General features: G+C 41.9%; 1 protein-coding gene across 3 annotated transcripts in view; it reads right to left on the bottom strand.

Annotated features, from left to right (window-relative positions):
* Positions 1-5,719: 5,719 nt before the first annotated feature.
* LOC124798590 (gamma-glutamylcyclotransferase-like) overlaps positions 5,720-26,437 on the bottom strand; it is a 35,135-nt gene continuing 14,417 nt past the window's right edge. For all 3 annotated transcript variants that reach the window (XM_047262052.1, XM_047262054.1, XM_047262053.1), the window contains exon 4: positions 5,720-6,574. In XM_047262052.1, the coding sequence (XP_047118008.1) occupies positions 6,277-6,574 (298 nt within the window). In that variant the 3' untranslated portion in view covers positions 5,720-6,276. The remainder of the gene's footprint in view (positions 6,575-26,437) is intronic.

A 26,437-nucleotide genomic window follows, 5' to 3' on the forward strand; every position in this document is an offset into this window, starting at 1 on the left:
ACATTTGACAGTGATCTCGCCCACTATTCTGTTTGTTGACCTCTACGCTATTCTCTTCGTTGACATCTAGTTTGTCTTATATGTTATTGTGGTTGTTGTCTTCAGTCCGAAGACTGGTTTGATGCAGCTCTCCATGCTACTCTATCCTGTGCAAGCTGCTTCATCTCCCAGTACCTACTGCAACCTACATCCTTCCGAATCTGTTTAGTGTATTCATCTCTTGGTCTCCCTCTACGATTTTTACCCTACACGCTGCCCTCCAATACTAAATTGGTGATCCCTTGATGCCTCAGAATATATCCCTCCTTCTAGTCAAGTTGTGCCACAAATTTCTCCCCATTTCTATTCAATATCTCCACATTAGTTATATGATCTACCCATCTAATCTTCAGAATTCTTCTGTAGCACCACATTTCAAAAGCTTCTATTCTCTTCTTGCCTAAACTATTTATCATCCACGTTTCACTTCCATACATGGCTACACTCCACACAAATACTTTCAGAAACGACTTCCTGACATTTAAATCTATACTCGATGTTAACCTTCTTCTCCAGAAACGCCTTCCTTGCCATTGCCAGTCTACATTTTATATCCTCTCTACTTCGACCATCATCAGTTATTTTGCTCCCCAAATAGCAAAACTCCTTTACTACTTTAAGTGTCTCATTTCCTAATCTAATTCCCTCAGTATCACCCGATTTAATTCGACTACATTCCATTGTCCTCATTTTGCTTTGGTTGATGTTCATCTTATATCCTCCTTTCAAGACGCTGTCCATTCCGTTCAACTGCTCTTCCAGGTTCTTTGTTGTCTCTGGCAGAATAACAATGTCATCGGCAAAGCTTGAGGTTTTTATTTCTTCTCCATGGATTTTAATTCCTACTCTGAATTTTTCTTTTGTTTCCTTTACTGCTTGCTCAATATACAGATTGAATAATATCGGGGATAGGCTACAACCCTGCCTCACTCCCTTCCCAGCCACCGCTTCCCTTTCGTGCCTCTCGATTCTTGTAACTGCCATCTGGTTTCTGTATAAACTGTAAATAGCCTTTCGCTCCCTGTATTTTAGCCCTGCCACCTACAGAATTTGGAAGAGAGTATTCCAATCAACATTGTCAAAAGCATTCTCTAAGTCTACAAATGCTAGAAACGTAGGTTTGCCTTTCCTTAATCTTCCTTCTAAGATAAGTCGTAGGGTCAGTATTGCCTCATGTGTTCCAACATTTCTACGGAATCCAAACTGATCATCCCCAAGGTCGGCTTCTACCAGTTTTTCCATTCGTCTCTAAATAATTCGTGTTAGTATTTTGCAGCCGTGGCTTATTAAACTGATAGTTCGGTAATTTTCACATCTGTTAACCCCTGCTTTCTTGGGGATTGGAATTATTATATTCTTCTTTAAGTCTGAGGGTATTTCATCTGTCTCATACAACTTGCTTACCAGATGGTAGAGTTTTGTCAGGGCTGGTTCTCCCAATGCTATCAGTAGTTCTAATGGAATGTTATCTAGTCCCAGGGCCTTGTTTCGACTGAGGTCTTTCAGTGCTCTGTCAAACTCTTCATGCAGTATCGTATCTCCCATTTCCTCTTCATCTACATCCTCTTCCATTTTCATAATATTGTCCTCAAGTACATCACACTTGTATAGACCCTCTATATACTCCTTCCACCTTTCTGCTTTCCCTTCTTTGCTTAGTACTGGGTTTCCATATGAGCTCTTGTTATTCATGCAAGTGGTTCTCTTTTCTCCAAAGGTCTCTTTAGTTTTCCTGTAGGCAGTAGCTACCTTACCCCTAGTGAGATAAGCCTCTACATCCTTACATTTGTCCTCTAGCCATCCCTGCTTAGCCATTTTTCACTTCCTGTCGATCACTTTTTTGGGACGTTTGTATTCCTTTTTGCCTGCTTCATTTACTGCATTTTCATATTTTCTCCTTTCATCAATTAAATTCAATATCTCTTCTGTTACCCAAGGATTTCTATTAACCCTCACCTTTTTACCTACTTGATCCTCTGCTACCTTCACTATTTCATCCCTCAAAGCTACCCATTCTTCTTCCACTGTATTTCTATCCCCCATTCTTGTCAATTGTTCCCTGATGCTCTCTCTGAAACTCTGTACAATCTCTGGTTCTGTCAGTTTATCCAGGTCCCATCTCCTTAAATTCCCACCTTTTTTGCAGTTTCTTCAGTTTTAATCTACAGTTTATCATCAATAGATTGTGGTCAGAGTCCACATCTGCTCCTGGAAATGTCTTACAATTTAAAACCTGGTTTCTAAATCTCTGTCCTACCATTATATAATCTGAGACCTTCCAGTATCTCAGGCTTCTTCCATGTATACAACCTTCTGACATGGTTCTTGAACCAAACGTTAGCTACGGTTAAGTTATGCTCTGTGCAAAATTCTACCAGGCGGCTCCTCTTTTATTCCTTACCCCCATCCCGTATTCACCTACTACGTTTCCTTCTCTCCCTTTTCCTACTACCAAATTCCCGTCACCCATGACTATTAAATTTTCGTCTCCCTTCACGATCTGAATAATTTCTTTCATTTCATCATTCATTGCATCAATCTCTTCGTCATCTGCGGAGTTAGTCGGCATATAAACTTTTACTACTGTGGTAGGTGTGGGCTTCGTGTCTATCTTGGCCACAATAATGCGTTCACTATGCTGTTTGTAGTAGCTTACCCACACTCCCATTTTTATTCATTATTAAATCTATTTACCCCTATTTGATTTTGTATTTATAACCCTGTATTGACCTGACCAGAAGTCTTGTTCCTGGTGCCACCGAACTTCACTAATTCCCACTATATCTAACTTTAACCTATCCATTTCCCTTTTTAAATTTTGTAACCTACCTGCCCGATTAAGGGATCGGGCATTCCACACTCCAACCCATAGAATGCCAGTTTTCTTTCTCCTGATAACGACGTCCTCCCGAGTAGTCCCCGCCCGGAGATCCGAATGGGAGACTGTTTTACCTCCGGAATATTTTACCCAAGAGGACGCCATCATCGTTTAACCATACAGTAATGCTGCATGCCCTCGGGAAAAATTACGGCTGTAGTTTCCCCTTGCAGTCAGTCGTTCGCAGTACCAGCACAGCAAGGCCATTTTGGTTAGCTTTACAAGGCCAGATCAGTCAATCATCCAGACTGTTGCCTCTGCAACTACTGAAAAGGCTGCTGCCCCTCTTCAGGAACCACACGTTTGTCTGGCCTCTCAACAGATACCCCTCCGTTGTGGTTGCACTTACGGTATGGCTATCTGTATCACTGAGCCATGCAAGCCTCCCCACCAACATCAAGGTCCATGGTTCATGAAGGTGGGGGGTTTGGTCCCAAGACAGTCAGTCCAAGGCCGATTTTCAGATGGGAAGTATGTATCAGTTAGAGTAACAATAATGCATTAACTTAACAGTGGAATTAAATATGTTACATTCACTTATTGTTAACAGAAATGGTTGCCACAATATTTCTTCAGAAGTTGTTGTCTGGGGAAGTGCAGCCCTTGCTCAATATTTGGAACGTGGAACCTCACTCTTCCCATCTTTATTACAGAGGGTTACAACCATGAATTATGTTTCTTTCCTTGCAGCATTTGTGACAAAGCAAGCTGGGATATCTTTACTTCCTCTCTTGTTTTACCATCTGCCTCCTTACATTCATTTTTCATGTTTGACTAATTACTATTTACGTACACGAGTATAATCTGCATTTTCATATAAAAGAAAGGTTGGCCCTCAGTTTCAAGAAATATAGCAGCAGATCTAAGTTTGTGCTTAGTTTTGTATATGTAATCAATTTCCTAATTTGTTTTGGCTATTCCTAGTTAATATCTTTTGTTATACGGTGATTCTATTGTTGACTTATAAACAAATATAAACTCTGTAATAATTGTAAACATTTGGAAGAAGAGCTACTAGGATTCTTAAAGTATTTATTTGGCTCCATTCGAAATCGTAATAGCAAAGCCAGCCCTTAATTAATACCAAAATAATTACCAGGTTTGTCAAAGTATTGTTTGTGTAACTATATCTGTTAATTTCATTATTTAAACATATAATTCGGTCTAACCTTTGTGACAGAAGGAACTGTTATGACAGAAGGAACTGTTAAAAAGGAGGAATTTTTTATGGATTCACTTAATTGAATGAGTTGTGTTTTAACTTAAACCTTGAACAATTTATAGTTTCAGTACCTATTATTGTGAGGATATATGAAGTCCCGATTTTTGGTCCCAAGACAGCCAGTCCAACGCTAATTTTCGGACGGGAAGTCTGTATCAGATAGAGTAACAATAATGGATTAACTTAACAGTGGAATTAGTGCACCACAAATAGGCTGTGTGTTAGCACAATGACAGTGTCTGTCCAATTTGAGAAATAGTGTCACACATACCTTATTATTCTGCAAGTACTGTGAACTGTGTGGTTAGGTTTTTACTGTTCATAGGTATTCAACAATCAACTATTGTAGCAGTATGCTGATGTTTGCCTGTAATTTATTAATGAGGCTTATCAAAATTTGTCAATGGTGAACTGGCCATATAACTCTGTAATATGGGGTAGTTATGAACAGTGAAAGAAAAGAACTGTGAAATGCAACTGTGCAACTGTCAGCTACATCATTTACAGCAGTCAGTGTTAAACTTTTTGTCCAAATGCTAAATGACTGCACACTGGCCTTTGGTACCTTTACTTGGTAAGGAGTAATCTGTGCTGTTTATGTAGTATTTGTTATATTTACCACACACGCAAACTAAGTTGACATTCATCATGGTGGCTGAAGGGAGCAACTATAAAGGCATTTCCCATTTACAGGCACTCCAATCAGTCACAGTGATGAGTGCCAAGTTAGTTCACACATATTTATTATTATTATTATTATTATTATTATTATTATTATTATTATTCCCTACAGCACGAAGTAAAACTAATGCTAACAAAAGAAATTTATAACATGCTACAGTTCAGGGTAAAATCCAAATTTTCTGAACAATCGTCAAACATTTTACGGCTCTGCAACATACAACTGTTCACAAACTATACAGCTAGCAATTTTATTCACCACAGCCACTATCAACACTGCCTTGACAGATGAGAATGGAGAACTAGAAGCTCAATACACCTAGAGTCCCTTGATTCTAGGACAAAAAAGTTATCATCCACATTACTCCATAACAATACTTTCCTAATTACGTGCTTAGTAATCGAAAATGCTACATCTTCAGATTTTTAGCACACTAACAATACAGTGATTCAAAATATCTCATGGGGACCTGAAACGTGTAACAAAACATCTGCCATCAATGAGTAAATGATGAGACTAAGATAATACATAAGTACAAGACAACTGGATCAGGACATGTATATTCAACACTGCATAGGCAACAAACAGATTTGACTTGGATTTGCACACTGTAAACAGTGAAGAGACTTCCTGCACCTTGTGATTCTATCTTCTCTCTACGACTTTTACATTTCACCATATCTTTCCTGTTCCTTTCCTTATTCTAATCATAGAGTAGTCATTACTATCCAATTTGTAAGAACAATCCAAGAACTTCTTACATGAATTAACATGTCTGTACTTCTTATAGCTCTTGCATGAGTAAATATCTACTGGCCTAAAGGGTATCATGGGAAAAAAATACTTAACTGGGCATCTTCTGAGACTCGTGGTATGTGGTACACAAATATGACCTATATTTACATTGTCATATTTTAACATATATTCTTTTTATTGTCATATTTTGACATACATCCTTTTTTAAATTCTCTCTCCAATTACATGAAGTCACACTTTAAACTGGCTTTAACAAAACCACTTAAGTTTCCACCACTACTGAAGTTCATAACAGATAAGAAGTTTTTAAATTTACACGTTCAAGTACCTCACACCTGAAATTTGTGTGATAGTTGTTCATGGTGTTAATCACAAGAAGTTCAGCTAATGTGATTCCTAAGTTTTTTCAGTGACCTCTCTTCTGCACATGCAATAGAACAAGTTCCTCTATGGCAAAAAGGTTTGCTTTCATCCACATGTTGCATAACTCTCTTCAAAACAAAACAAAGTATAATACATGTACACAGTATTTAAATACAGGATCATCTTAAATAATTTTTATTGACAAAACCTAATAACAGTCTGAAACTATTTTGACCATTTCAGTTTCTTACCCTTGGCATTACGTTAAATGTAAAGTCGTGTGTGTGTGTGTGTGTGTGTGTGTGTGTGTGTGTGTGTGTGTGTCACACACCACACTTATGAACTCGATACCAGAGAAGACAATATCGTGCTGTTGTCACCTTTGTAGCTATTGTGAGATATTTTTTCTAACTGCTCTATATATTCATTTGGGAGACCTGTTTCTCGTGCTCCTTGTATTATCACACTCAGGTAAAGTTCAGAGGGAAGTCGGTCTTCTGGAATAGGCTGCCCTGGTTTTAGCTCTGTTGGAGTGTTACATAGTTGATAGCAGCGGCACAGCAGTTTCTTCCCATCTGGTTTCTCAACTTCAACCTCAAACGGAAAGTAAATGTCTGATGAAACACCTTCTTGTCTGCAAAATAAGATACCCAATCTAGAAAGCTGAATTCAAACTTGCATCTTATGTTGTATTAACACCAGTGATAACACCAATGACAGGTTGCAATACAGGATACCTCTTCAAAATTTGTATGTGTATTTATTTCACTGTAACTTCTAGTAAAAGCAGCAGTCTTATATACAAACTAAGTAACGGCCATTTTATTTTGCTTAGTTTGCAGACATAAGAATGTCACAACCAAGTCAAAATGATAGCACGTATCTTTTTATCTGCAGGTTAAAGTGTTCGCCCAATAGATTTCTCAGCAAAATAGACTGTCAGTTCTGCACAAGACAGAAGCAAAAACCTTATTTATGGGCAAGTTTAACAAAAGTACCACTGAGAAGCAGTGACTAATAAAAGAATGTTTTTTCAAGAATTTGCAGTAGTGTTCCAAAAGCTAATAAATAATGGCAAAGAAAATATATACACTTGATGTACAGAAGGAAATTACCTCTGTCGATAAACTTCAAACTTTTAGGAGCACTATTACCAAAGGAGATCGAGGTTTGCCGACAACATTGTAATTCTGTCAGAGACAGCAAAGGACCTGAAAGAGTAGTTGAATGGAATGGACAGTGTCTTGAAAGGATGATATAAGATGAACATCAACAAATGCAAAACGAGGACAATGAAATGTAGTCAAATTAAATTAGGTGATGCTGAGAAATTTACATTAAAAAATGAACTCTTAAAGTAGTAGATAAGTTTTGCTATTTGGGGAGCAAAATAACTGATGATGGTCAAAGTAGATAATATAAAATGTAGGCTATCAATGGCACAGAAATTGTTTCTAAAAAAGATAATTCTCTTGACATAGAGTATAAATTTAAGTATCAGGAAGTCGTTTCTGAAAGTATTTGTATGGAATGTAGCCATGTATGGAAGTGAAACATGGACAATAAATAGTTTAGACAAGAAGAGAATAGAAGCTTTCGAAATATGGTACTACAGAAGAATGCTGAAGATTAGATGGGTAGATCATGTAACTAATGAGGAGGTACTGAACAGAATTGGGAAGAAGAGGAATTTGTGGCACAACCTGACTAGAAGAAGGGATCGGTTGATAGGACACGTTCTGAGGCATCAAGGGATCGCCAATTTAGTACTGGAGAAAAGTGTAGAGAGTAAAAATCATAGAGGGAGACCAAGAAATGAATACACTAAGCAGATTCAGAAGGATGTAGACTGCAGTAGTTATTCAGAGATGAAAAGGCTTGCACAGGATAGAGTAGCATGGAGAGCTGCATCTCTGGACTGAAGACTACGACAACAACAACAACAACAACAAGATATATTGCAGGACACTTAACATTACCAAAATACAACAGTCTAGGTCTTGAAACGGGTATTTAATGTGTCCGGAAGCTTCATTATAGTGTACACACTGCACAACTATCGTTCAAAATCTATGTTAAAACCCTGAGTCGCAGTGTAAGAATGATGCAGGCAAAGGTTAACAATTGTCTTTAGCAGCACTGATTCAAGCTCTGTAGCATTGACAAGGTGCTGCTATCATAGAAATGCATGGACTGAAACTTGAAAGAAATCTAACAGTAAAGAATGTCGAACATGTAAATTTAGTTTCAGGGATGACAAACAAGATTCATTATGCTTTAAATGAATGATGGCAGTGCAAATCAAAGCGTATTCAAGGCCTGGTTTGAGTGCATTTTTCAAGACAATTTGGCCCCCTTCCCTTCCCATGTATACTTTTGCCTATGTCAGTTTTTGCTACTAACTGATGTGCACTGTATACAAATCTTGCACCTGGATACCCTTGGTGGCCCCAAGAAACCACGACTAACTGTGATACATCCTGTACAGAAATCTTCTGTGCCCCTAGCATCCTTCTTAACTTGGTGCCCCCAAGCAGTGACTTGTGTCACTTGGGCCTTAAACTGGCCCTTAGTATATTCCGCAGTAAAATTGTACAGCATTGATTATCATGATTTTGATAAATCTCTTTACAAGGGACCATCCCCCTATCATAGAACAACTTTAAATAAACAACCATGGGGATGTAGCCATGAAAAATCTGCTTCCATAGCTTGTATTACACGTTTATTGAAGTAGGCTGCTCCAAAACTGCCCCATCGAGCAAGGGTGCCCAAAGGCACCCACCAATAAACCTGCAGGTAGGCACACACAGGGTAGGCAACCTGCCAGGTAGTCTTACTGCACTTTCATGCACTGCTCTATTGCGTGCAGCTTGATGCATGGCATCATATGCTTTATTAATACTTAACAGTTCTAAGTGAATATAGCTATAACAATGACTTTTTGAAATAGCCCATCCCTATTTCCCCTTTGTTGGAAAGAACAATTCTTATTTGTTGGAAAAGATGGATTGCCCTAGTACCTAGCTTACAGTAAGACAGTAATACAATGCGGACATACAATAGTCAGTGTCACTACGTGCTCCTTCATGCTGCGCGGTTTGATGAGCTGGACAGTGATGCATAGAAGCAATTCACTGCCGTAATGAAAGGTGAAGCACAGCAACAGGTAATTTTGATGCAGAAAAAAAAAAAAAAAAAAATCATACTGTAGAGTACACATTCTGCATTTTCTTCAAATGCATCAGTTCCAGATATTACACGTGTTTCATTTAACTAATTTCACATCATTGTTGAGTAGGGATATTCAACTGATGTTGCATTACAAGCAAGCTACAAAGTTGCACATAAATTTGCAACAAGTAGCACACCATTTTCAATGGAGCACCTGTTAAAACCGTGTTTGCTGGCACTTACAGCGTGCTTAACACCAGGAGACTTAAAGAAATATAAAGCAGTTTGTCTCTCCAAGAAAACAATTTCTTGTCAGATCCGAGGTAACGGCACCTGTCCAGAAAAATCTACCGAAGGAGAAAGTTCTGACTTTTTGCTTATTACCAGCTTTGATGAAATAACTTATGTAACAAACTATGTGTGGCTTGTACAACCACAGGTCACAATATATTTGAGGTGGTGTGTGAATCCGTTGAAGACATGTTTGCGATGGGGGCAGGTTCTGTACTGTGACAATAGATGGAGCACTGCTGGTTGTTGGAAGTTTCCTGTATGAAAGAAAAACTCAAAACCAAATTTGAAAAAGATATATCAAGTATACACTGTTTGGCCACCAAGAATGCAGTAAACCACCAGAGCTGAGAAAGAAGCAAGGGAATGTCATTACAGGGAAGATACTTACTATCTCCTGGTACCTTCGTTTTATTTTTAAGCCATAGTTAGTTTATTTATTCATTCAATCACAAAACACATCGTATGGATGTCATCAATACTTCACACATTGCTACTTATATATAGTCCTACAACACAACACTAATACTTAGGCTGACTAATGATTTGCCCCTTTATTCTGACGCATGCCACATTTTGTGTAGTGCTTTCTTTCAAGATCAGCTATGCTAAGATAGAAAGCACTTTTAAGTGGACAACCACACTGCATGCAGTTTATAGACACAAAACACATAAACATCAGTAAACATCAGAATTCTTCTACTATATCGTGTTCATCACAAGAAAAAACCTGATGTAAACATTATACCTTATATTCTGCATTTGCTTGAATCTCATTGGGTTTCATTTTGTGCGGGCAGAAGCCAAGCTATATTCAGTACAGCCAAGTACAATCATAGGGATACATTTTATGCTGTGTTACAGGCATACAGACTGAGCGATAACGCAGAAAACTAAACAGCTTCACCGGCGCATTTAACTTTGACAGCAATGGCTAACCAGGGTCCAAATAACCTACAATGATGTGAACAGTTGCAGTTCAAACGTAAAAGGAGACACGCAGAGAAACTATAAAGCTTCAAATGTCATTTAATTTTTAAAGAGACTGGAATAATATTTGGCAAAACTCCAGGACTACTGCACACTTCTTAGGTGACCAAAGCATAAAATGCTCTTGTTCTCACCTAACGTAGTATTCTAATTACAAATCAACAGTGATGAAAATTCCTAACTTAAAAACAGGGTAACTTTTCTGAGCGAGCTATATGCGATGCAAAAGCATACTGCAGGGATTTATTTCATTGTATTGTTGAATGCTAGTGCCACTGAAGGTATCAATTCAGCCAATCCTCTGGTAATCTCTTAGCTCCTTCCTTATCCACAACCGAGAAATACATTTCAGTTCTGGAATTGTCATCTGCTACATTGATAACCGGTCGACGACCAACTGAATTCACGAAGCCACCCAGGCACCACATTTTCTCCTCTTCTTTTATGACATACCGTTCTACACCCAGCCAGCATTCGGCAGTGATATGTGAAAAAGCTGTGTGCATTAGTTCCAGTACGTCTGGCGGCTTAAGATGATTGTTATTTCTCATGACCCATCCCTTAACTTGGTTCCAGTTATGTTGGGTTCAAATGGCAATGGTACAGTGGCAAATGTAAAAATGCAGCAGTTTTATCCTGTACTTGAAGCTGTGAAAATGATTCTTTTTCATGTTTCGATGGCACTTATCACTCTGGTTCATGTGAGACTACATCTGCGGTATAAAACTGACATAGTCCAAAATAAAAAGAGTATTTGGTTTTTCATTTTTGTCCTAAAAATTAAATTATGTTTTCTTAATTTAAACAACCTTACATAACACACTTTCATAAAATACCAATTATTACAGATTTATATTTGAAATGGAAACAGGCATTTCGCATGCAATATGTAATTAGAAATAAGAAGACTTGCATTTTTCATAAAAATCTGAAAGAGTGATCCATGATCTGCATCAGATTCCACTATACATTCAGCGTGTATTTGTACTTCACCTGTTTCAAATATAGTCCCAAGGAAAACTTCGAAGATGATTTTTTTCTGTAACGTTATGAAAAATGTTACGAACAACCTATTTCTCAGCATACTGTTAAGTTTTCCACACACGTGTTTCACTATGGAGCAGGAAGCACACTCAACAATTTTTAAATAAATAATCTATTACCAGCACAAGAACCACGGCACAACAGTACAGAGACGGTGACTGTACACATTTTTTAAACAATAACTACATAGCTAAAGTGTGATTAAGAAAAACATTTATGGGTGTTAATGTCACATTGAAGATGGTGTAATTAGATGAATGACGAACACAAACTTCACTTAACAAAGGTTTATTCCGTACTTGCAAATACAACAGCATGGAGCGAACTGCCTACAGCCAGAACACATACGGTGTATATACACAGTTACAGAACATTCTAGTAAAATGATTCTTGATGTTTGTGGATACTTCTAGAATGTCCTCGAACCGAATATACAAATTAAAATTTTACAGCTCAGGTGAGTTTTGAACTCTTAACCCTCCATGCAACAGTGTAGTATCATAATTGCTACACCACAGTGACGGTGCTACTCAGCTTCTTCTGTGACAATACATTAGAATATCCATATGTAAGTAGCACCTATTTCCAAGAGCGTAACAACACCAGTATCTGTGTGCTACATCTTCTGACCAATCATCATGTTTGTGCTTGTTTACATCATGTTTATTCTTACGATGAACAGAGTACTCAGTGCTTTCATCTCCATTCATTTGCGGCAGTTCGTTCAATTAAATTATGCCACCATACCATTTTGAACATCCATTGAATGGCTTTGGTGTGTCACGCACATGACTCTAGAGAAGTGTGTGTATATATATATATATATATGGTTATAATAGAGGGAAACATTCCACGTAGGAAAAATATATTTAAAAACAAAGATGATGTGACTTACCAAATGAAAGTGCTGGCAGGTCAACAGACACACAAACAAACACACAAAATTCAAGCTTTCGCAACAAACTGTTGCCTCTCCTTCCTTCTTTCCTGATGAGGCAACAGTTTGTTGCGAAAGCTTGAATTTTGTGTGTATGTTTGTGTTTGTTGACCTGCCACCACTTTCATTTGGTAAGTCACATCATCTTTGTTTATACTGAGGAGGCAGCTCTGGGGCCCCAATTCACTGGCGTGGTTTTTCCGAACGTGTTCTTCCCTTTCGAATGGTTAGCAAGAAACATCATTTGCCACCACACAGTGGCAGTTCATGGGCTGAGCATGTCATGTGCCTCAACTTGCCAATGAGTTGCATTAACCAACCAGATTTGCATCAGCATATTACCTTGTGTCAATGTCGGCTCAGTTCAGCTTGTATGAAATGGAACTCAAATGTATTGTATTTCTGGCTTAATAGGAACTTGCTGGGTGTCAGCAGCATTCTGTTACAAATATTGGTTGGTTGGTTTGTGGGATTGAAGGGACCAGACTACTAGGACCATCGGTCCCTTTTTCCACGAACTTGAAGCACCTTCAAAGAATAAAAACAAATAATGGAGATGACGAGACGTCACAGGACAAGAAAGATACAGAGACCAGACAAAAGGAATTAAAATCCCATCAAGTGTGACAGTGGTTGGTCGACCATAGAAACAAAAAAGGAAAAGCCAACCACCAAGAAATGCACTAAAAACCCCAGTCTAAAATTGTAGGCCAAAGGCCAGACTCAACACAAAAATAGGACAAACACTTAGATCAAGCAATAAGAACCCCCTGCACAAATAAAACTCAAAACTTAATTTGCCATCGCAACATCACCTGATAAAAGTGCAGGAAGCGTATTAGGCAGTGCAAACGTCTGCCTGAGCTGAGTTAAAAGCTGGCACTCCAATAAGATGTGGACCACCGTCAAAGCTGACCTGCAGCAACAGAGGTGGGTCCTCATGGCGCAATAAATAGCTGTGTGTCATCCAGGTGTGGCCAATATGCAGCCAGCAGAGGACAACAAAGTCCTGGCGAGAGACCCGCAAGGAGGAGCGCCACGCACCAGTAGCCTCCTTAATAGCCCGAAGTTTGTCGGGTGAAAGAAGGGTGCGTCATTCTTCATCCCAGGTGTCAAGTACTTCCTGCCGGAAAACTGACCTGAGGCAACTCTCCGAAAGGCCAATCTCCAAGGCTGGTGCACCGACAGCCTGTATGGCCAGCGTGATAACATGTTCATTTCCCAGGATGCCGACATGACCCGAGGTCCACACAAAGACCACAGAGCAGCCGCAATGGGCAAGAGTATGGAGGGACTCCTGGATAGGCATCACCAGACAAGAGCAAGGAAAACACCAGTCGATAGCTCATAAACTGCTCAGGGAGTCACTACAGATAACGAAGGTCTCAACTGAGCAGGAGCGGATATACTCCAAGGCACAAGTGATGGCGACCAGCTCGGCAGTGAAAACACTGCAGCCAGCCGGCAATGAGTGTTGTTCATAATGATCCCCTAAAGTAAGAGCATAACCGAAACAACCAGCAACCATCGAACCGTCAGTATAGACAACGTCAGAGCATTGAAACGCGGCAAGGATTGAAAGAAAGCGGTGGCGGAGGGCCTCAGCAGGGACTGAGTCCTTCGGGCCCTGTGCCAAATTGAGCCGAAGGCATGGGCGGGGTACACACCACTGGGGTATACGCAGAGGTGCCCAGAAAAGATGTGGAAGAGGGAAAACCTCAAGCCCAGAGAGAAGAGCTCTGACGTGAACCACAATTTTACATCCTGACCGGGGCCGCCCCGTTCCGGAAGATGGACGACCAACTGAGGGAACAGGAGACAATAATTAGGATGCCCGGGCAAGCTACATACGAGTGTAGCATAAGCGGCCAGTAATCATTGGCGCCGGAACTGCAATGGGGGGACACCTGCCTCCACAAGTACGGTGTTAACAGGGCTTGTCTGCTAAGCTCCAGTGGCGAGTCTGATCCCACTGTGAAAGATGGGGTCCAGCAACTGCAATGCGGAAGGAGATGCCGAACCGTAAGCCAGGCTCCCATAATCTAGACAGGACTGAATTAACGCCTGGTAGAAGGGTAGAGCGATCGGCACCCCAGCTGGTGTGACTCTGGCAATGAAAACGTTAAGGTGCCACCAGCATATCTGTTTAAGCTGTCGAATATGAGGGAGCCAAGTCAACTGGGTGTCATAACCAATCCCAAAAACCAATGTTTCTCCACCACAGCAAGAGGTTCGCCGTCAAGATAAAGCCGTGGCTCAGGGTGATCAGTGCGTCACCGGCAGAAACGCATAACGCAGGTCTTGACAGCCAAAAACAGGAAGTAATGCACTACAGCCCAAGACTGCGCCTTGCGGATAACGCCCTGCAGCTGCCGTTCAGCAGCTGCAATGACAGTGGAGCTAAAGTATAGGCATAAGTCGTCAGCGTACAAGGAAGCTGAGACAGATGTTCCCACCACTGCAGTGAGCCCATTAATTGCAATTAAAAAGAGGCAGACACTTAAGACAGATCCCTGCGGTACTGCATTCACCTGAACTCAGGAGGAACTATGGGAGGCCGCAACTTGCACATGGAAGGAACAAAGCGACAGAAAATTTTGTATGAAAATCGGGAGCGCACCCCAAAGACCCCAACCATGAAGCATACACAGGATGTGATGTCACTTTGTCGTATCATATGCCTTCCGCATGTTGAAAAAGACGGTGACCAGATGCTGATGGCAGGCAAAGGCCATACGGATGGCAGACTCTAGGCACACCAGATTACCAGCGGCAGAGCGGTCCTTACGGAACACACCCTGAGACTGAGCCAGAAGGCCTCGAGACTCAAGCAGCCAACACAACCTCTGGCTCACCATGCGTTCAAGTAACTTGCAAAGAACATTGGTGAGGCTAATGGGGCAGTAGCTGTCCACCTCCAGTGGGTTCTTGCCAGGTTTCAACATGGGGATTACGATGCTTTCCTGCCATTGCAACGGGAACTCACCCTCAACCCAGATACGGTTGAATAGGTCTAGGAGGCGTCGCTGGCAGTCCACCAAGAGGTATTTGAGCATCTGGCAGTGGATGCGATCTGGCCCGGGAGCCATATCAGTGCAAGTGGCTAGAGCACTTTGGAATTCCCACTCACTGAACGGAACATTGTACGATTCAGGGTGGTGTGTGTGAAATGAAAGGCTCCAACGTTCCACTCTTTCCGGGAGCGGAAGGCCAGTGGGTAATTTGCAGAAGCGGAACTCTGAACAAAATGCTCCATTCAGTGAAAGCGCAGGTACCCTGACGGGGGTCCGACAATCAGAGTCACCTGATCTCAGCCCAAACCTGCGATGGAGAGGTACGGAGGCCAATGGTGGAGACATACCTTTCACACCACTCCTCCTTGTGTCGGTGAATGAGGTGGCGGGCTCGAACACGGAGCCATTTAAAGGCGATGAGGTGTGCCAATGAGGGATGCCGCCTGTGATGCTGGAGTGCCTGCCTGCAATCTTTAATCGCCTCAGCGATCTCGGGCGACCACCAAGCCACAGTCCTCCGCCAAGGGGACCCAGATGAACACGGAATGGCAGATTCTGCGGCAGTAGCGATGCCGGTGGTGACCGAGTGAACCACCGCATCAATGGCGTCATTGGTAAGAGGCTCAATAGTGGCAATGGAGGTGAACAAGTCCCAGTCAGCCTTATTCATAGCCCATCTGCAGGGGTGCCCAGAAGACTGACGGTGTGACAGTGACCACTTTCCGATCTTTCTGTCACTATCACACAAGTCATCATGCACGCTGCATTGGAAAGATGGTAATAGGCTAGGGCTGCAGATCGAAAGGTCAATGGCCGAGTACATGCCATGCGCCACACTGACATGTATGTAGGCACCAGTATTTAAAAGAGAAATATCGAGCTTTGACAATACTTGCTCAACAATGCTGCCTCGTCCTGTTGCCACTGATCCACCCTACAGAGGGTTATGGGCATTGAAGTCGCCCAGTAACAAAAAGGGTGGCGACAGTTGGTCTACCAGTGCAACCAGGACATACTGCGGGACATCACCATCCAGTGGCAGATAGAGACTGCAGACAGTTACACCCTGAGGCGTCCACCCGAACAGCAACAGCCCCTAAAGGTGTTTGTTGAGAGACAGACTCGCTGTAAAGAGAGTGAACGACGTAGATGCAGACACCACCAGATACCCTCTCATAAGCTGCCAGGTTCCTATAATAACCCCGATAACCACAGAGGGCGGGAGTTAGCATCGCCGGAAACCAAGTTTTCTGAAGAGCAATGCAGTGGAAAGGGTGAAGACTGAGAAGTTGTCGGAGCTCAGCAAGATGGTGGAAAAAACCGCTGCAGTTTCACTGAAGGATGACAATGTCCACAGCCGAGAAAGGCGTGAAGGGACCTAGGAGGCCGATTACGCTGCTGGGTCACCTGCTGCCACTGACAGTACCGACGGGAGTGACATCCATCATGTCTGAGGGACCAGTGAGATCTAGGTCCTCAGCGGACGCCAGAATCTCCACCGTGTCCTCAGATGCAGAGCTTGTAGGTAGCGGTAGAGTGGGTGCCACTGCAATTTCCTTGGTCTTAGGGGCTCTTTGATTTCTATTTCTCACGCTGTTCCTTTGGTTGCCCTTGCTGGGAGGGCTTCTTTGATTCAGTCTCTGGGACTGAAGAGGACCGCGAAGCCCTACAACCAGCTACCTGGGGCTTCTTCAGCCCCTGGTGGGTGTCTGGTTTGCCACTGGTAGGAATCTGGGAAGGGAGTGACCCAAGGGATCCCTTCCGAATGAGAGAAGTGGGGACTGGTGTCCACAATGGTTGAGCGGGTGCTGCTCCCGAGGTAGCTGGTGCTGGAGCAACAGGAAGGGAAGTGCTCCCCCACCATCAAGGGGACAGGTGTGGTCCTTCGGCTCTGAGAGCTGACTGTATGTGGTGCAACAGATGGAGCTGTAACAGGAGTGACAGTGGCAGAATAAGATGATGTCATGCGCACACAGTGAAGCCGTTCAAATTTCCGTTTAGCCTCAGTGTAGGTCAGTCGGTCCAGGGTCTTGTATTCCATTATTTTCCATTCCTTCTGTAGAATCTTAAAGTCCAGCGAGCAAGGGGGATGGTGCTCTCCACAGTTGACACAGGTGGGAGGCGGGGCACATAGAGTATTGGGATGGGGTGGACAACCACAATCTCAACATATGAGGCTGGAAGCACAGCGGGAAGACATATGGCCGAACTTCCAATACTTGAAGCACCGCATCGGGGGAGGGATATATGGCTTTACATCACAGCGGTAGACCATCACCTTCACCTTCTCGGGTAATGTGTCACCCTTGAAGACCAAGATGAAGGCACCGGTGGCAACCTAATTATCCCTCGGCCCCAGTAGACGCGCCAGATGAAATGGACACCTCGTCGCTCTAAGTTGGCGCGCAGCTCATCATCGGACTGTAAAAGAAGGTCCCTGTGGAAGATAATGCCCTGGACCATATTTAAGCTTTTATGGGGCATGATAGCAACAGAAACGTCCCCCAGCTTCTTACAAGCAAGTAATGCCCGTCACTGGGCAGAGGATGCTGTTTTTATCAAGACTGACCCGGACCACATTTTTGATAAGCCCTCCACCTTCCCGAACTTTTCCTCTAAATGCTCTACAAAGAACTGAGGCTTTATGGACAAAAAGGATTCCTTCCCCATCATCTCTCATACAGACTAGATACCTGGGCGAATACGTCTCGTCTCACTGTCATTCATAGCCTATCATTCCTCCCATGGTGTGGCTAGGGAGGGGAACGATTTGGTGTCATACGTGTTTGCATTAAAGTGAGCCCTCTAACGCTTAGAGACTGCTGGTGGTTGGCCACAAGCAAGAGAAGACGTGCCACACTTCATTGCGTGTCATCCACCCTGATGCCACCTACTCCAACCAAGGGCCCTCCCCACAGGTGCCACCCAGAGGGAGGGGGGGAGGGAGGGGGGAGGGAGGAGAAGCGAGGGAGGAGAAGGGAGGGGGAGGAGGGAGGGGGGAGGGGGGGAGGGAGGGGGGAGGGAGGGGGGAGGAGGGGGAGGAGGGGGGAGGAGGGGGGAGGAGGGAGATGGGACAGGTCTCTTTGCTTTAATCTGTCAGTTAAGACTTTATGTGATTAACAAAAATGTTACTGAATATTGTTGCACACTTCTCAAACACCATTCCTAATTACCACCATAATATCAAAATTTTCAATAGATGCAATCTGTGTTCCAATTCAAAAAGTCAAAACAGTTCAACTACTGATATTTCCAATACTGAACCGAAAGAACATCTTGTACTTTAACAGAACTATCAGTTTAATAAGTCACAGCTGCGAAATACTAACGCGAATTCTTTAGAGACGAATGGAAAAACTGGCAGAATACGACCTCAGGGATGATCAGTTTGGATTCCGTAGAAATGTTGGAACATGTGAGGCAATACTGACCCTACGACTTATCTTAGAAGGAAGATTAAGGAAAGGCAAACCCACGTTTCTAGCATTTGTAGACTTAGAGAAAGCTTTTGACAATGTTGATTGGAATACTCTCTTTCAAATTCTGAAGGTGGCAGGGGTAAAATACAAGGAGCAAAAAGCTATTTACAGTTTGTACAGAAACCAGATGGCAGTTATAAGAGTCGAGAGGCACGAAAGGGAAGCAGTGGTTGGGAAGGGAGTGAGGCAGGGTTGTAGCCTATCCCCGATATTATTCAATCTGTATATTGAGCAAGCAGTAAAGGAAACAAAAGAAACATTCGGAGTAGGAATTAAAATCCATGGAGAAGAAATAAAAACCTCGAGGTTTGCCGGTGACATTGTTATTCTGTCAGAGACAGACAAGAACCTGGAAGAGCAGCTGAACGGAATGGACAGTGTCTTGAAAGGAGGATATAAGATGAACATCAACAAAAGCAAAACGAGGATAATGGAATGTAGTCGAATTAAGTCGGGTGATGCTGAGGGAATTAGATTAGGAAATGAGACACTTAAAGTAGTAAAGGAGTTTTGCTATTTGGGGAGCAAAATAACTGATGATGGTCGAAGTAGAGAGGATATAAAATGTAGACTGGCAATGGCAAGAAAGCGTTTCTGAAGAAGAGAAATTTGTTAACATTGAGTATAGATTTAAGTGTCAGGAAGTCGTTTCTGAAAGTATTTGTATGGAGTGTAGCCATGTATGGAAGTGAAACATGGGCGATAAATAGTTTGGACAAGAAGAGAATAGAAGCTTTTGAAATGTGGTGCTACAGAAGAATGCTGAAGATTAGATGGGTAGATCACATAACTAATGAGGAGGTATTGAATACAATTGGGGAGAAGAGGAGTTTGTGGCACAACTTGGCTAGAAGAAGGGATCAGTGGTAGGAATGCACTAAGCAGATTCAGAAGGATGTAGGCTGCAGTAGGTACTGGGAGATGATGAAGCTTGCACAGGATAGAGTAGCATGGAGAGCTGCATCAAACCAGTCTCAGGACTGAAGACCACAACAACAACTCAGTAATAGTCACAACTTTCACCACCTGTCTTTCTATCGGAATTGGAATAATCTCATTCTTATCAAAGTCTGATGGCATGTTGCATGTCTGCATGGCAGGCTCTCCCAAGGACTTCATTAAGTCTTCGTTACTGTTGTCTGCTCCAGGGGCCTTGTTTCCACTTAGGCCTTTCATGTCAAATTACTCTCTCAAAATCATCTGTCTCAATCTCAGCTTCTTATAGCTCTTCATCCTTTTCTATACTGCTACCCCATAGTATACCCTTCCTCTGTTCTGAGTCGCCCTCTAAATCCACAGATCCTTTCATCTCCGGGTCTGAGCGACATGCTCTTCGTTTTCAACAACCTTCCCTAACCTATTCCTCTCTCTTCCCCAAGGAAGGAGCTACGAGTTTCAAAAATTAAGTAATGAGTCACTTTTACTTTTCAATGTTTCTATGGACAGTTCGAAATTTCCACCTCCTGAAGAGAAGTGCTAGGCAGCAATGCTGTCTCAAATTTATTAAAATAAGTGGCTAATAATGATAGTACATAAGCTTCCTGTTGAGATACCTGCAGTATTTCTCAGAGGAAAACAGGATACTATTACCTTAACAATAACGGATTCCCCCCCTCAAATCCTGGTTTGGGGACACATATATAGCATAGTGCAAGGTCTAGGTAAGGTTGAAAGGTGATAATCTGGAGAATGCCACAGGTTTTAGTAACAGACTGTCTTACTTCGTAGTCTCATGTTTACATTTGTACCACACTTTTAACACACTTTTCATCATAAAAATTAAAATTGCAAGGTAAATCTGACCTACAAAAAGTAACTCACAAATCTGTTATTAGTATTTTGATATACAAGGTGTTACAAAAAGGTACGGCCAAGTTTTCAGGAAACATTCGTCACACACAAAGAAAGAAAATATGTTATGTGGACATGTGTCCGGAAACGCTTACTTTCCACGTTAGAGTTCATTTTATTACTTCTCTTCAAATCACATTAATCATGGAATGGAAACACACAGCAACAGAACATACCAGTGTGACTTCAAACACTTTGTTACAGGAAATGTTCAAAATGTCCTCCGTTAGCGAGGATACATGCATCCACCCTCCGTCGATCCGTCGCATGGAATCCCTGATGCGCTGATGCAGCCCTGGAGAATGGCGTATTGTATCACAGCCGTCCGCAATACGAGCACGAAGAGTCTCTACATTTGGTACCGGGGTTGCGTAGACAAGAGCTTTCAAATGCCCCCATAAATGAAAGACAAGAGGGTTGAGGTCAGGAGAGCGTGGAGGCCATGGAATTGGTCCGCCTCTACCAATCCATTGGTCATCGAATCTGTTGTTGAGAAGCGTACGAACACTTCGACTGAAATGTGCAGGAGCTCCATCGTGCATGAACCACATGTTGTGTCGTACTTCTAAAGGCACATGTTCTAGCAGCACAGGTAGAGTATCCCATATGAAATCATGATAACGTGCTCCATTGAGCGTAGGTGGAAGAACATGGGGCCCAATCAAGACATCACCAACAATGCCTGCCCAAACGTTCACAGAAAATCTTTGTTGTTGACGTGATTGCACAACTGCGTGCGGATTCTCGTCAGCCCACCCAACTGGCGGTGAATCGAGGACATACAGTACATACTGACGAAACTAAAATGAGCTCTAACATGGTAATTAAGTGTTTCCGGACACATGTCCACATAACATCTTTTCTTTATTTGTGTGTGAGAAATGTTTCCTGAAAGTTTGGCTGTACCTTTTCGTAACACCCTGTATATTGTGTACATATATTGAACATGCAGTGACAGTTCTAGAGTCTTGCAAACAAAGTCTGCAGTCAGTAGCTTGTAAGTACCCATATCACGCAATACTAGATGCAAGTGAGTTTAACCTACTGAGTACAGACTAGGATATCTATAGATTCATCGCAGGGGGTGCAGACAGACAGTATTACTAAGTACTTTTGAACACACTTTCCAAAAACTGTCTTGAGCACCTAGTTCATACAATGAAAATATCTCAGACCTTGTAGCTACAACAAACAGGCCAGAATTTCTCGATGGCATCAGAATAAATTGGAACTAGTGGTCATGTCGTTGTAGTGACTATGGCCCTGAAAGTTGATAAATAAGTCAACGAAGCTAGGAGTGTGTTTCTTCTGGACAGAGCAGACAATCAGTTGCTAGCATCTCACTTACACATGTGAACTGCAATCATTTAGTTCCAGAATGATGGACACAGGGGAATTATGGGCAAAGTTTAAACAGATTGTAAACTGTGCTCTGGAGAAGTGTGCGCCTAGTAAGTGGATTAAGGACAGAAAAAACCCAACATGTTTTAGTAATGAAGTTCAGAAAATGCTGAGAAAGCAAAGGTAGTTGCACTCTTGGTGCAAAGGAGAATGTGCAAATGATGACAGGCAAAAGTTAGAACAGATTCGTGCATCTGTGAAAAAATCTATGTGCGAATCATGCAATAATTACCATTGTCATGCCTGCCAGAAGATATGGCAGAGACCCCAAGAAAATTCTGGTCGTATGTAACATCACTAAGCTGGTCTAAGGCTTCCATTCAGTTTCTTGCTGACCAGTCTCGTGTGGCAGTTGGAGATAGTAAAACAAAAGATGAAGTTTTAAATTTCATGTTCAAGAAATTGCTAACACAGGAGAATTGTACAGACATACCATCATTTGGCCATCGGACAGACTCCCATACGGACAACAAAGTAATAAGCATCCCTGGTGTTGAGAAACAACTGAAAGAGTTGAAATCAAGTAGGTCACCAGGTCCAGATGGAATCCGAATTCAGTTTTTCATAAGAGTACTCAACAGCATTAGCCTCCTACCTAGTTCGCATTTATCGCGAATCTCCAACACGCACAGTCCAAAGTGACTGGAAAAATGCTCAGGTGACTGTATATAAGAAGGGCAAAAGAACAGGCCCTCAAAATTACAGGCAACATGCAAAACTCAGCTTGCCCTTTTCTCACATGATATACTGCAAGCTATGAATGAAGGTCAACAGGCAGATTCCATACTTCTAGACTTCTGGAAAGTGTCCGACACAATGCCCCATTGCAGGTTGTTAAAGAAACTTCGAGCATATGGTTTAGGTTCATAGATATGTGATGGGCTCTAACAAGTTATAGAACCCAATATGTTGTCCCCGACAGCAAATGTTCGTCAGGGACAGGGGTATTGCCAGGAATGCCCCAGGGAAGTGTAATAAGACTGCTATTATTTTCTATATATGTAAATGATCTGGAGGACAGAGTGGGCAACAACCTGCAGCTCTTTGTTGATGATGCTGTGGTATACAGGAAGGCATTGAGGTTGAGTGACTGTAAGAGTACAAAACATGACTTGGACAAAATTTCTAGTTGGTGTGATGAATGGCAGCTGCCTCTAAATGAAGAAAAATGTAAGTTAATGCAAATGCATAGGGAAAAAAACCCATAATATTTACACACAGTATTAGTAGTGTCCTGCTTGAAAGTCACATCGTTTAAATATCTGGGCATAGCGCTGCAAAGCTAAAGGAAATGGCATGAGCATATGTGGAAAGCAAATGGTCAACTTCGGTTTAAAGGGAGAATTTTATGAAAGTAAAGGAGACTGCATAGATGACACTAGTGCTACCCATTGTTGAGTATTGTTTGAGTGTTTGGAATCCCAAGAGATCAGATTAGAGGAAGACAATGAAGTCCAGAAACAGACTGCTAGATTAGTTACCAGTAGGTTTGAACAACACATAAGTGTTATGGAAATTCTTTGGGCACTCTAATACCTGTACAGAAGAGGACATTCTTTTCAAGGAAAACTATTAAGAAAATTTAGAGAACCAGCATTTGAAGCCGACTGCAGAATAATATCAGTCATTTTCCCCTTGCTTTATTTGCAAGTGGAAGAGGAAAGGATACTACTAGTGGTGGTACTGGGTACCATCAGCATACAATGCCTTGTGGATTATGTTTGTATATGTAGATGTAAACTATGAGAAATGCAAGGAGGGTCCATTATGGAATCCACCGAGTTTGGCGAACTAAATTAAGTGCAAGCTTTTGCCACATGCTGAATAGTTCAGTTTATATTGTGACAAAAATGGCAGTGTTAGTGCTAATAAACTGAGTGTTAGTGTTAATAAACTGAGTGTTAGTGTTAATAAACTGAGTGTTAATAAACTGAGATACAAAATTGCTGATCATTACTTACCCTCAGGAGGAAAAACGTGTAGTACTGGCCACAGACACAAGTAGAAGTGACACCTTATCCTTTCTTTTTGGAACTGTTACTTCCTTTCTTGGGGAGGAAAAAGAATTTGGAGCAGTTTAAAAAGAAGTGTAAAAGGACATTCCACATATCTACAATTTATCATGCACAACAATCCATGGAACATGAAACTGATCCATGGAACATGAAACTAACTCAGACTCCAAGATGAGGGAGAATGGCTAAATCTGTAGTGAGGATGAGACAGATGAAGCCATAGTACTGTCAGCATACTGTCAGCATAAGCATGTACTACCTGGTAGACAGCATACAAAATACGGCCAAAATCTCAATTGAATGTGTGTGTCATGTGAGATTCGAGGTCATTTAGATGGACAATTTATACTGGCAGTTTCAAATGTGAGTAAAGTAAAACTATCACAAATACTCTCTGCATTTGGCATGGCTGACTTGACTTGTTAGACATGAGGATATACAATAAACTTCCAGCCTACACTTGACTGTAGGTTACAGCTATCCCTCTACACAATGTATGCCTTTGATAACACATTAACAAATGTTACAATGTAAGGTGACTAAGCAATTCCATGTATTCTGACAGTACAGCACTAAAATGGGTTTAGATGGTGTTTGGTTTATGGGGCACTCAACTGCGCACTCATCAGTGCTCGTACAAAGTCCCAATTTTTACACAGTCCAATCTAGCCACTGTCATGAATGATGATGATGAAATGATGAGGACAACACAAACACCCAGTCCCCAACTCGCTGGGAATCTAACTCCGGACCCTATGATCCAGAGGCAGCAAAGCTAGCCACTAGACCACAAGCTGCAGACTAAAAAGGAAATGAGTTTAGGTTGCTGGTATGTTCTTTTAGAAGGCCATTAAAAACCACATCCCGCGAGGGGTTGCTTGTCCTCCATCGGGCGCCTCTCCAGGTGGCGGATAGGGGAATGCTCACCAGATGTGGTGGATCCCAGGGAAATAAAATACCCAAGGTGGACCAAAACCAGTGGAGAGAAAGTCAACAGCTCAGATGCTGGAAGAGAATGTTTTTTTTTTTATAGCAATCCAATGGTAGAAGAAGCGGAGGGCATCTCTACGGGGCAGGCAGAGCTCGGTGCCTGGGAAAGGCAATCTGCCTAGGAAATGGTAATCCAAAATATTACTCAGCAAGCTTGAAAGCTGCGAGGTGGCAGCCCCATCACCAAGCTTAACCCGTGCAGCACTCTTTACGCGGCCAGGTGATTCTTTACCTACCAGCTCACATCAATGATTTGCCTCGGATAATGGATTCAAAGGAAACAGGCATAGGCTATGGAACACGAATTCACGAGATAGAAACAAGAAACATTGCTTCACATTTGAGACATGGAACATTCGTAGTCTTAATAAACCAGCTGCAGCAGCAACTTTGATAGCTGAACTGAAAACATAGAAGACAGATATTGTAGCTCTACAAGAAGTTAGGTGGCTTGGAGAAGGGATACACACGGAGGATAATTGTGTCATTTTTTATGGGGGAGATGAAAGACACCAAGAATTTGGTATTGGTTTTACTGTTAAGAACAGGATTGTTAATCAGGTTAAGGAATTTCATCCCATTAACAAAAGAATGTCTTACATAAGAATCAAACACCAGTGGTATGATATAACATTCATAAATGTCCATGCACCGACTGAAGATTCAACTGAGGATGAGAAAGATGAGTACTATGTAGAATTAGAGAGAGTAGTCAAAAGTATTCCAACAAGAAATATGAGAATTATCTTAGGGAACTTTAATGGAAAAATAGGTAAAGAGGATATGTTCATCCCCACAATAGGAAAACATAGCAAGCACTCGACCACAAACGAAAATGGATTAAAAATGATCAACTTTGCACTGTCAAAGAATGAGAATTTGCTCGAAGATGTTCCCTCACTAAGATATACACAAAAGTACATGGTGCTCTCCAGATGGCAAAACAGTAAATCAGATTGACCATGTTATGACAGATCAATGTTTCACTTCATTTATAAGAGATGTCAGAATGTATAGAGGAGCTGAAATTGGTTCAGATCATTTCCTAGTGGTAGGAAAGATGAAAATCAAGATGATTTGGAATCAACAACCAAAATCCACACCAAAACCTAATTTAGACATCAAACAACTGAAGGAACTGTCTGTTAAAGAAGCCCATGTGATTGAAATAAATAACCGATTTACAGCATTGCAAGAAGCTGAGGAGGAAAATAGTGTCGAGAAACCTTGGGAACGAACAGAAGACTGTAGTAACAGATACAGCAGAAAAAACACTGGGCAAGAAAAAGAAATGGTTCAACAAAAAGTGCC

The sequence above is a fragment of the Schistocerca piceifrons genome, chromosome 5, assembly GCF_021461385.2.
Source record: "Schistocerca piceifrons isolate TAMUIC-IGC-003096 chromosome 5, iqSchPice1.1, whole genome shotgun sequence".
Classification (NCBI taxonomy): domain Eukaryota; kingdom Metazoa; phylum Arthropoda; class Insecta; order Orthoptera; family Acrididae; genus Schistocerca; species Schistocerca piceifrons.